Source organism: Prionailurus viverrinus, chromosome A1, assembly GCF_022837055.1.
Source record: "Prionailurus viverrinus isolate Anna chromosome A1, UM_Priviv_1.0, whole genome shotgun sequence".
Classification (NCBI taxonomy): Eukaryota; Metazoa; Chordata; class Mammalia; order Carnivora; family Felidae; genus Prionailurus; species Prionailurus viverrinus.
This window is the reverse complement of record NC_062561.1, coordinates 98,086,026-98,099,183: the sequence shown is the minus strand read 5'-3', so window position 1 is coordinate 98,099,183 and position 13,158 is coordinate 98,086,026. Positions and strand designations below refer to the sequence as shown.

General features: G+C 37.0%; 1 protein-coding gene across 4 annotated transcripts in view; it reads right to left on the bottom strand.

Annotated features, from left to right (window-relative positions):
- Positions 1–13,158, bottom strand: part of DMXL1 (Dmx like 1) — a 137,288-nt gene that overhangs the window by 92,378 nt on the left and 31,752 nt on the right. For all 4 annotated transcript variants that reach the window (XM_047858920.1, XM_047858924.1, XM_047858932.1 and 1 more), the window contains exons 5-9: positions 12,959–13,091; positions 9,057–9,123; positions 7,351–7,529; positions 2,889–3,078; positions 669–837 (exon numbers count right to left, since the gene is read on the bottom strand). In XM_047858920.1, the coding sequence (XP_047714876.1) occupies positions 669–837; positions 2,889–3,078; positions 7,351–7,529; positions 9,057–9,123; positions 12,959–13,091 (738 nt within the window). The remainder of the gene's footprint in view (positions 1–668; positions 838–2,888; positions 3,079–7,350; positions 7,530–9,056; positions 9,124–12,958; positions 13,092–13,158) is intronic.

The following is a 13,158-nucleotide window of genomic DNA, read 5'->3' as shown; positions in this document are numbered from 1 at the left end:
GAGGGGCAGAGAGGGAGACACAGAATCTCAAGCAGGCTCCAGGCTTTGAACTGTCAGCACAGAGCCTGATGCGGGGCTCGAACGCACGAACCATGAGATCATGACCTGAGCCAAAGCTGGACGCTTAACCGACTGAGCCACCCAGGCACCCTGAACATCTCAACTTTTGAATGAACTAATTAAGAATCTCAATGACTAAAAAAAAAATTTTTTTTTTTCAGAGAGAGGGAGGGGACACAAGTGAGCAAGGGGCAGAGAGAGAAAGAGAGAGAAAGAGAGAGTGAGAGAGAGAATTCCAGGAGGGTCAGAGACAGAGACAGAGAGAGAGACAGAGATGTGGGGCTCGTGCTAACCCAATGTGGGACACGAATTCATGAAATGTGACCTCATGACCTGAGCCAAAGTCAGATGCTTAACAACTGAGTCACCCAGGTGCCCTATGATTTCTTAAGATTTTAAATCACAAACCAAGTCATAGCCTTATGACATAGCCAAGCAAACAAGTAAACAAAAACCTATCCTATGTCATTACTGAGCTGGCTATAACAAAGTTAGGTGAACAAGTCACCTCTAATTTTTTACTTATTCAAAACTAGAAGTATAACTTATTTGTTACCAAATTAACTTACTCAATTTCCAGGAACATTTTTGGAACAGTGTTCTCTTACCTGTGGCTGGGTTGATGCTGGCTGCAATATGAAAGTGGCAAAGTGCATTGGCGTGCAGGGGAGCATTCCTGTGGACACGATGAGGGTCCTGCTGATGTGGCAGGTATCCAGTATGTGCTACAAGGGCAAGTGATCTCCTCCGACCTCTGCGAAAATGTCTCAGGTTGACCTGTGTGAATAAAAACAAAGTAAAACCATCATTAAAAGTAAAACAATCGTTACATAATGATTGCTTGACATTACATATACCCTATTTCATTTTTTAATTCTAATTAACTTTCAATTACAGTATAATTACAGCTATATTAGCTTCAGGTGTACAATATAATGATTCAACGATTCTATTGGTTACTGAGTGCTCCTCATGATTAAGTGTACTTTTAATCCCTTTCAACTAATTCACTCACCCCTCAACCAACTCCCCTCTGGTAACAATCCATTTTTTTTTGTCTTTTTTTCTTTGTTCATTTCTTGTTTCTTAAATTCACATGAGTGAAATCATATGGTATCTGCCCTTCTCCGACTTATTTCATAACACCCTATTTCAGATGAGTTTGAATGTACAAATATTTTTCAGTACTTCTGTGCAGCAAATTTGAACTTGAAGAATAAGCTTAGAACTGCCTAATTTCTTTTAACCATCACACAATACTTTGCGATTTTTATTTGGTTTATTTTCTGATAATTAATTAATTTTATAAAACAGAACTTTAACAATGTGTCTGTGGATAATGATGTCTCTATGTGTACTGTTCCCTTTGCATCCACAGTTTATACCCTATGACCACAAAGCACTGAATAGTGTTACCATCATACATTAGGATGTTATTCCATAACTTGCAAAGCTTTTTCAGATATCACTTCATGTGACCCACAAGGCAGACAGTGCTGATTTTGTTATTCACATCTTTCATATAATAATTTCTACAGAACCCAAAGTCACCTAAACATAGAACAAGAGTCTTCAGATTCCTAGTCAAGAACTTCTTTCAGCTATTATACATAACCATTCTATTACTTGTTGAGTCTCCCAGAAATATATATTTAATTATATTCTGAGCCCTGAGAATACTCTCCAAGTTTGAAAAATAGTTGTTCCATAATCATACAAAGTATTCAAAGATAAATCACTTCAGAACACTTTGTTTTCAATATCAAGAAAATGGGAAACTGTATTATTAGTCTATGTTCAATTAGCCTACACATTAAAAATTAACTTTTACTTTTCACACTACTTAGTAAAATAGAATCTGACAAGCTATTCTTTTTTTTAATGTTTATTTATTTTTGAAGGAAGAGAGACAGAGCATGAGTGGGGGAGGGGTGGAGAAAGGGGGTGGGGGGAGAGAGAGAGAGAGAGAGAGAGAGAGAGAGAGAGAGAGAAAGAGAGAAAGAGAGACACACACAGAATCCCAAGGAAGGTGTGGGCTCTGAGCTTATCAGCACAGAGCCTGACATGGGACTCAAACTCACAAAACTGAGATCATGACCTGAGCTGAAGCTAGATGCTTAACCGACTCAGCCACCCACATGCCCCTCTGATAAACTATTCTAATCATTCCTATAATTATGACAAAACACCCAACCTGTGAACAGCAAATATATATATATATATATATATATGCATATATATAAAAAAATTATTTTTACAGTCAAATCTTTGCATTCTCAGATTTTCATTTACTTTGTTATTTTAGCTAAGTCAACTGTAATCTTTTTGTTATCATTAGGTAACTTAAGATTAACTTCATAATTGTAAGTACCTTTATGCTCTAGGCAAATCCTTAAAAATATTTTTTAATATTTACTTATTTTGAGAGAGAAAGAGCATGAGCAGGGAAGGGACAGAGAGAGAGAGAGAGAGAGAGAGAGAGAGGGAGGGAGAGGGAGAGGGAGGAAGGGAGAGAATCTCAAGCAGGCTCCCCACTGTCAGTGCAGAGCCCAATGGGGGGCTTGATCCCACACACCGCAAGCTCAGGACCTGAGCAGAAATCAAGAGTCAGATGCTTAACTGACTGAGCCATTTAGGCGCCCCCTTAAGAATATTTTTTGAACGAAACAAATTATAAAGTTTTCTGAGAATCATTTTCCTAATACACATATATGTTTTCATACCTAACCATATGACTTTGAATATTAACTAGGATGAATGTTACAAAAAAGGCAATGTACAAGGGGTTTTAAAACTTGTAGGAAATAACATCTAATAAAAACACTTACATCTGAAGCATTTTGAATTCGTTCTTTACTAGAAGCATTTCTTTTGAAGTTATTTGTTAAATTAATTGGTTCGGTCCAATGGCTGCAGTCACCTCCATAGAGCAAACAATCATTTGGTAAAAAGGTCTCTACCCAAAGACGACATACATTATCTTTGCAGCAAGTCAACAACACGTTACATACAGAAGCCCTGAGGAATAAAAAGATTTTAGAGGCAAACATATAAATTTCGTACGGTATAATATTCTACAGTGTTTCTGTAATTATTTAAATGCACACAATTGGAGTACCAATGAAGAAATGTTAATATACATTTATGCAATATATTTAGTCAAAACCATTAAAACTGAGTGGGTATTTGATCTCATCACAGCAAACGCCTGCTAACCTATTTCTTTTCTGCTTAGAATGTGGTACTTCTTGTTTTAAGAATCTAAAATTCACTTACATCCAAAGAACAAAGGCTGAGATAATGCCATAATCCCTCAGTCAATAAGCAAGGAAAAACACATTTTCTTTAAAAATTTTCTGATTTATCCATTGAATGGTTACCATTTGAATTCTTTCATAATGCTTTATTTTTGCTTTCTGTGAAGACTCATACACACTGGTCACTAACAAGCTACACTATTTAGTATACTTATTTTTCTCCATGCTTAACATATTCCAAAAGCAGTGAAGCACAAGAGAAGAAAAATCATGATAAAATAATTAGTAACCACCTCCTTCCTTATTCTTGACTGTCAGTGAATTTACTATCTTTCCACTCACGAAAGCAAAATCAATTACATATATATTAATAAACCCCATAAGCATAAGGAGTTCAAAGGCTGAACTCGTATCAACAAAGACTACATTCTATTGAGGAACTCCTGCAAAAAAAAAAAAAAAAAAAAAAAACGAAAGTAAGAAAGAAAAAGTCACAATATCTTGCTTGTAGTAGACACATACTCAAACATATCAGAATTAAAAAGAACAATCAGTACAAGGCTTCTATCAAATAACTCAGGAAGTTAAAGAAAAATAAAAAGGAAATCAAAATTTTGTGTAGTAGTCACTTAATTAAACGTTATCTGCTTGATTAAAAAAAAAGAACAACTATAAAGGGGAAGAAAAAGGAAAACTGTGTATTGTCTGGGTTGCTCTCCCCTTCAGCTTCCCTCTCTTTTCTCACCTCTCCCTTCCCCACCCGCTTCTCTGTCTACTCCTCTGCCTTTCTCCCCTTTCCATCCACTCTCAGGCCTCCCTCCCTCTGCCTTCTCCCACAATTCTCTGCTTCTCAGCCTTGCTAGGCCATTCTCTCTTTCCACCTGTCCCCACTTGCTAGGGCACCTCCTTCTTTCCTTTCTGAATTGTTTTCCTACTCCTTTCTCCTTCCTCATGCCTCTCCTTCCTTTTCCATTTTTTCTCCATCCTCCTCTGATCTATCCTCTTTCCTTCTCAGCATTTCTCTCTTGTTCATTCGCATCCACAAAGGTGGTGACAATGAGATTAAAAGCGCAATCAGAACAGAAGAAAATACACCAAAAGGCAATAGGAAAAGTTAAAGGTTCACAGAGCCCATCTGTAACCGGCAGAATGCACAGGCTTATAAAGGAAGAGGAGAAAGTAGTAGACTGAAGGGCTGAATAGAGAACAATCAGAAGAGGCATTAAGAACTTAGGCAAAAGCAACAAAACAAGCAAGATACACAACTCAGAAGCATAGAGAGGCCTTTGACCTAGGAGTGTGGTGGCCCCAGGTGACTCTCCTCAAGATACTAGACCTTACAGACAATCAGTATAAAGAGGTGCCAGGTAATCTAAGAGAATGGAAGAAATTCCCTGCTCTGTGTGAGGCATTTCGCTAGCAATATGTCCTTTCCTCACTTCGTATCAGGGTAGCTCATTTGCTCATATTCAGGTATAACCACCACCCCTCAGTAAAAGGTATAACCACATGGAAGGCAAGCATGTGATAGGTAAGTGTCTATGACACCTGTGACAGCTACAACAAGACAGTGTGTCCCATCTTCATGTAACAACAGGCCAATTGTTTTTGCAACTAGTTATCTAGGGAAGGGTATACAACACACCTTCCACTTATCCTACATTCATCGGTGTTTAGTGAAGAAGTATATGCTCATTACAAACACTTTCCCATTCTTTTCTCTCAAGCCAGCAGTACCCTTGCATAAAGTATTACCATTTGGCTGAGTATCTGAATTTTACATGAAAAACAAAGCACCTGTATAGCCCAGTGAAGATGCCATATCAGAAAGAGCAATGGTTTAGTTGATAATGGGATCTCTGTCATTCTCAGAAGGGGTCAGCCTTCCTACCACATACCTGCAGGCAGCTGGTAAAACAAAAATGAAACCTAAAAGAGCTCAGGGAGATTAGCTGGTTCGTAAATGACATGGAACAAAAGAAAAATTCTTGAGATGTCTAAAAGATACTGTAACAAACAGAAATTCTAGTCCTATGCCACAGTTCCTGCACAATGTAGTTGCTAAGAGATAAAACGAACACAAGCAGAAGGAGAAATTGCTATGCCTCACTGGTGTTACTAGGCATTCGTGACAGTCCAGTGCAAGGCACCTGCCTCTGCCTCCACCACGATCCCTTTTACCAACACTGAGTGAATTAGGTCAGGTACAGATGTGACTGTCCTCTCTCAAAAGATAAATACTTCATAAGCCTCTTTTTCAGTATTCTGGTAGTCTCACCAGGTGCAAATGAGAACACTTGGATGTATCAGAAGAAATCAGCCTCCAAAATGATGTAATCTTTATGGTTTGCAATGACAGCTATTTTTATTGTGGCCATTTGCAAATTTTATTTTTTATTTATTTATTTATTTATTTATTTATTTATTTATTTATTTATTTATTTTAACATTTATTTATTTTTGAGACAGAGAGAGACAGAGCATGAATGGGGGAGGGTCAGAGAGAGGGAGACACAGAATCTGAAACAGGTTCCAGGCTCTGAGCTGTCAGCACAGAGCCCGACGCGGGGCTTGAACTCACAGACCGCAAGATCACGACCTGAGCCGAAGTCGGCCGCTTAGCCGACTGAGCCACCCAGGCGCCCCCATTTGCAAATTTTAAAAGGAGAATTAACACATACCACAGCTCATTACATTCTGAACACATTTTTGTATATGTGGGCAATGGTCTCAGAGGTACTGTAGAGCAACAGTTCACCAAGTGAAGCTGGAGTGAGTTCTTTTGCCAACAGTACAGACTGTCCACACCACTCTCTCCCTTAGCACACTCTGCCACATCCTCCTGACACTACTGGTCCTACAGTGTCCTACTCCTATGCTTGGTTAGCCTGGATGGCTGGGGTAGGAATAATGGTAACTACTGTACTAGAAAAGAGCTCAAAAGATCAGGTATAACAATGATGGAAACACGTCATCATACATTTGTCCAAATCCATACAGTGCACAACACCGGAATTGAACCATACTCTCAACGATGGACTTTAAGGAACAATGTGTTGAGGTAGGTTCATCAGTTATAATAAATATACACTCTGGTGGGGGAGGCTGATAATAGGGGAGGCTATGCATGTGTGGGTGCAAGGGATAGATGGGACATTTGTTTACCTGCCACTCAATTTTGCTATGAATCTTAAACTACTCTTTAAAAATCAGTCTTAATATACATTTTTGAAAAAAAAAATCTGGATATACTCTGCTGGCTCAGAAGAGCAAAACTAAAGTCAACAAATGATCCAGGTACCCTCCCACGGATCAGTGACAAAAGGTTAAGGGAAAAACTGTATTGTTCCATGGTGTAACCAAATTGAAAATGGCCATCAAACAAAAAGGGATTTCTACTTATACTTAATAGGTCTCTGTACCTTACTAAGTACAGGCAAAAGCTCAATGGGTTATCCAGTCTTGCAAGAATAAAGGAAAGAAAAGAAGTTATTAACAGGTGTATTTGTGCATGACTGCATAGATTAAACTAATACCTAATTCAGAGAATAGTAATCTTTTAACCCACTCTCTTTTCCATAAAGATGTTAGATACAGTTAAAGAAATGTTTGAGGCCTCGTGTTATATCCTCTCAATAAAGCAGCTTAAAAAAAAAAGGGAAACCAGAGGAGATACACAGAGAAGGAACAAGATTAGGGACTGAAACGTGGAAAGGTCCATGTAAATGGCAATATAGAGAAGGACTAAGAGACAAAAGAACTGGATACTTAACAAAGAGAAGAAAAGACGTACAATTCTGTCACTTATAGACATGTGAGATGGAGATAAATTATCCTTTCCCATGGCTCTCCAGTGATGTGTCAGTCATAGCTGACCCATGGCCAGACATCTGCAGGCCAAGGATTATCTGATATTACTAAAATCTTCATAGGCCAAAGTCCTATAGCTGTGGATTCTTAAAGCGAGAAGAGCACTCAATGTCACAAAGATGATGTTCTCTTAATACATAGATAAAATGACTAAATCGCTGACCTAGGCATATATTTGCTTGTTTTACGCCAGGAAAATCCATTTACAGCTCGAGGATGGGCCAGATATATAAAGGAAAAGTCCATTTCTCCTTGGGATTGTTTTTCTGAACTTTTATCCGGAGAGGTAACAGCTGTCCGCCAGTTTTCTACATTATACCATACCTTTAAAAGACAGTCATCCTAATGAAAAAAAACAAAAACAAAAATAGAAAAACATTCACATCAGAAATAATTTAAAGGTTAAGTCAAACAGCAAAAGTAAGAACCTTCTCCCCACTTACAGGAATTTAGGGGTGTGAGGTGTAGTTGGCACAGAGGAACTGAGAAGAAAACCTCTGATTGAAACTTTTCTATTAGCATTCCATAATCGTGCTCTGAGAATTAAGGTATGAATGTGTATATTTTGCAAGGAATGGATCAAGGAAAATGCTAGTTACCATACAGGAATCACTGAGAAAAGATTCACGGATAAAGGGTTTATTTTACCACTTAGACAAATATCAAATAAGAAAGAATTACCACTAGCAGGCTTACGAGGACTGCCAATTTTTTTAAACAAAAGTTTTCATGAAGTATCATGTGAACGTTCAAAGAAAACGTTGAAGATAGTAATGATGAGTTAATAGCTACTACTATATAAGATATTCCAAGTTTATTTATTTTGAGAGACAGCCAGAGAGCTAGAATGTAACCAGGGGAGGGGCTGGGAGGGAAGGAGATGGAGAATTCCCAGCAGGCTCCACAACGTCAGTGAAGACACAGGGCTCCATCTCACAAACTGAACTGTGAGATCACGACCTGAGCCAAAATCAATAGTTGGTCACTTAACTAACTGAGCCACCCAGGCACCCCAAAATATTCTAAGTACAATTAAAATCGCATCTGCTAATTTGGGGAGCATGGATAAAAAAAGGGGCACTACAACGTACCAGGTTCTGCTTTTAAACTATAATTGCACTTCCACTGGTAAAGTCCATCAGAACAAACTCCATTTCTCTCCTAAAAAAACCTCACTGAAGATTTAGGGTAGCTCACATCTTGGGTCTACAGAAAGGTTTGAACCATGAGAACAATTAATTTTAGACAATTATGTGTATATGAACTGTTTGGAGATCCAATGATTACAAATAAAATAATTCCAAGGAAAAATACACTGCTGGGACATCAGCACGGCAAAATATGAAAATGGTTACAAATGTCCTCTTAGAAAGTCGGTATATCCTTATATTTGCCCAAAAAAATTAATTACTTGCCCCAAATCAAAAAGTTGGTAAATGGCAGATTTACATTCAGATCTTTAAGTCTATGTTTCAATTATACCATACTATCTTTTAGAACAATAATAGCCCGTTTTCACTATATTTTAAATGTTTTTATTAGAATTTTTTTTTTAACGTTTATTTATTTTTGAGACAGAGAGAGACAGAGCATGAGCGGGGGAGGGGCAGAGAGAAAGGGAGACACAGAATCGGAAGCAGGCTCCAGGCTCTGAGCCATCAGTCCAGAGCCCGACGTGGGGCTCGAACTCACGGACCGCGAGATCGTGACCTGAGTCGAAGTTGGAGGCTTAACCGACTGAGCCACCCAGGCGCCCCTAGAATATATTTTTAATAGAAAATATTTTCAACTTAAATAAAAGAATAAAGCCAGTTAAGGTTTTTGAAGTTCCAAAATAAACCAACAGCAATAGCAATTTCACAAGATTACCTTCCCAGCAGTGGCAAAAAATTCTCCATCTGGTGAAAATTTCATTAAATGAATTTGGGAAGCAGTTCTGTAAATTAAAGAGAAGAAATAATTTTTAAGGAAAATTAGAATTCTGTATTACTTCTCTAAACAATATTCAGGAACTTGCTTTAAATAATGGAAAATTTTCTGATAACACAAGTTTTACACTCAATTTTAAGTACATCTCATAAATATAAAATGAATACAAAATATAAATTTTTAAATTAAGTATAAAAATTATTTTTACGTGAAAATATCTATGTGTACGAATCATTAAAGGAAAGACTTCTCAGTCTTTAAAGCTTAAGACAAAACAATCATAGCTCTCATTGTCTTGGAATATAGATACCTAATGGCCCCGGAAATTAGATTTCCAAGTTGAAAAATTTCAATTTCTCTTTCTCATAGTCTATCATATATTTTAATGGACAATAAATCAGTATTTTGAAATGAAATCTCCCTTAAGGTGGCATTTACCTCATTGAAGATTACGTGTGGGTTACTGGGGGACTTGCACGCATGAGGGAAGCCTGCCAGCTTCGCCTATGCACTTGGTGCACACTTGCCTTTTCTTCTCTGATGAACTTTGGCTCATTTCATGTCATTGCCTTCCCTTCTGGCTACACACTTATGCTGATCTCAAGACAACCCTCACTGTCATTGCCTTCCTTTTCTTTACCCAATTTTGTGCTTAGATTCACCTCAAATTTATTTGTAAAACAGGCCAAAGAGGAATTCTGTCACACTTCCTTCCAAATTAAAGTAACTTTTTTCTTAATCTTAAATGTAATAGCTACATAACAGAAAGTATTGCTACATATATATGAAAAGAAGAAAATGAAATCATCTACAATTTCGCCACGACACCCATTCCCAGGCAAAACCACTGCTAACATTCTAATGCACAGACTTCTAGACCCATCTCTCCACCCTCCTCCTCTGTCTACTTTCTTTGGGAGGATATAGGGGAGAAGAGGATGGAGAGTGAGGTCATATTACATTACAATTTGCTTTGTAACATTTATCTATTTTAAAGTATGTAAAGAACACGTTTGCATATCAATGTGTATAGATCTGCATTATTTTACTGGCTATGTTATTCTATTACGTATATATGCACTGCCTTAAAATAATTTTTCACCACCGTTTTCTCATTTCTGCTGCTACAAAATAAGTGGTGCAATGAACATCCTTGTATACACATTTCTATGGATCTGGCTAATTCTAAAGATATTCTTAAAACAAATCATTAAAAGTGCCTGATCTCCATTGCAATCATCTCCAGGAGTGTGACCTCTGTCCAGGTCTTCTCAAAAAAGCTAAGGCAGTCCCTTTTAAAAAGGAATCAGTTCTCAGTGCTCCCTCTGCTCAAAATTCTCAAGAGCTTCCCAACTCAGCACAAAAGGCAAACCCTCACAATGACCTCTAAGCAAACTCCCTGACCTTGTTCACTTTATTCCAGCCACAAGCTAAGCACACTTCTACCAAAGTCTGCAGTGAATGTTCACTCTGCCTCCAAGATTCTTCTCCCAGAGATATCCCCACACACCTTGCTCCCTCATTTCCTTCAGGTCTACACTCAAAAGTCACCTCTACTCTTCTTCCTTTTACCTTAGTTTTCTCTATCATACTACTGATCTTCATCTAACGTGTATAACGGGTTTTAAACACAGCACAAAAGAAATGTGATCAAGCTCAATGTTTAAATGTGTTCCAGTCAGTGTAATCATCAGCTTCTCCTAAATTGAAACCTGAGTCCCATGGCTTTTCTGCTTAATTAAATAACCATCCCAAATACATAGTATGTCTAGACTCTAATCTTGAATTAACTTAAGATTCTTCCCCTCTACCAAAAGCACAAAACACATTTCAAATTCTCAGTTCAACCCATGGAAGCCCTGAGAAGGCAATATAACACTTTGCTGCTCCCCTCTCCCCAACTTTACATGGAAGACTCCAGAGCAAAGACAACTGTCTCTAAAGAATTTTCTTTGCAAAGTCCTACTCCCTCTCCATGTTAAGCCTTTTTAAAACTCACAATCTAGCCGAAGGGTACAAAATATATGGAACCAACTCTCCTGAAATCTTTCTAAACTCTATATACCAGGTCTGCCTTACTCTCTATTTGGTATCTCATATAGTTCTCTTCCTGTTTCATATAAAACGGACGCAGGAAGAATGCCACTTAACATTCTGTCATACTGGTTTACTGGTTGGTAGTCTCAGTCCCTACCTGGTCACTGCTATCTATATTCCAAGCACTTCTACCACTGCCTCAAACATGATAAACACTCAGCAAATAATTGCTGCATGAATGAATGAAATGTGGAGTTACTATCTCAGGGTATAAAAATTAAGCCTGTTGATTCATACTTCCAAATTGCTCTTTAGAAAAATACCAATGCACTCCCTTAAAGAGGATTTAAGAGTACCTGTTCTCCAAACACTCACTGATAGTAGATATTATTCATCCTCTTCTTTCTGGATATTTCTCATTTCTAGATTTTGCAGTCCATCAACTCTTACTTAATTTGCTTATTATTCATATGTACTACCATTTAAAATTTTTCACTTGTCTATTTTTGTTTACTACAGAGATATTAATTTTTAAGACCTCTTTTTAAAAAAAGCATTAACTCCAAATAGCAAATACTTTCCTCAACTTTTTATATTCCATGTGGTCTGTTTGCTTTATAGAATTTTGTTATTGATATGGTCAACAGATATTGATCTTTTCCTTTCCTTTCCTTTCAGTTTCTAGTTCTGGTATTATACCTAGAAAGTCTTTCCCTCATCTAAAGCAGCATTTATCCTGCAACAGTGACAGAACATAAATAACAAATGTTAAATTTCCTAGTAGCCACATTTTAAAAAGTAGTAAGAAACAGGTGAAATTATTTTATTTAAGTTAATATATTAAAACTACTATCATTTCAACATGTAATCAATAAAAAAAATTAACTGGATATTTTACATTTTTTTCCTTTGTGCTAAGTTCTTGAAATCCAGCGTGTATTTTATACTTACAGCACAGTCAATTCAGACTAGCCACATTTCGAGTGCTCAAAAGTGGTATATCACTAGCTGCTACCATAATGGACACTGTAATTCTAAGATAAAAAAATTCTCCTGTATTTTCTTCTAGTATTTAGTTCATTGTGTAGAAATTCAAGGTTTCCCTCTTTTGACACTTATTGTGGTGTAAGGCATGAAACATACTATAATTTCATTTTCTTCTCCACAGAGTTACCAAGTTTACCCACTGATATAAAATGACACCTAATATACTGAATCTCCATGTGTAATTGGGCCTAATTCTGGACCCTAATCTGTTCCTACATCAACAACAAACTGCTAGACCAGCTCTAGCTTTAGAATTCATTTTTCTATGCTATCTTCACTATTTTACTTCTTACAGAATTTTCCTGATTTTCCCATATTTAACCTGTTAAAACAAGTTTAGAACTATGCTCAAAAGTAGAAATTCCAATGGGATTTTGACAAGGATTATATTCAATACATAAAGCAACTTGGGAAAAATATACTTCTTCACAACAGGAAAACTTCCAGTCAAAAGCATGGAAAGCGTCTCCGTCTCCTTTGGTAGAATTTAGCAAGTTTCTATTTAATGATCATCATACAGGCTTAACACATTTTCTATGTTTCTCCATAGGTGTTTTATTCAATAATTAAAAAAAAAAAACTGGATCTATAGATTCACTATGGGAAATAGTGAATCCTCTGTATTTATGAAAAGACCTGTTGCAGAATAAAAAAATCAATACTTTTAATGTTGTGTAGTTTCACAGAAACTAAAATGCATTTATAACAAAACCCACATGAACAGATTTATCACTTTAATCCCCTTATTAATTGCTTACTTGCAATGCCAAATGCATCTCCAGTCCCCCAAATTAAGATCTGTTTTATCTGGATTTTCATCTTCAGTTGGCTTCTCCAAGTTAGCATTGGACCACAGTTGCAAACAGCTAGAACCAGTTAAAAGACGATTGCCTAAAAATATATATACATTATTCACCATTTATTATTTAGGTATTTAATTAATGAGTTAAGTTACATG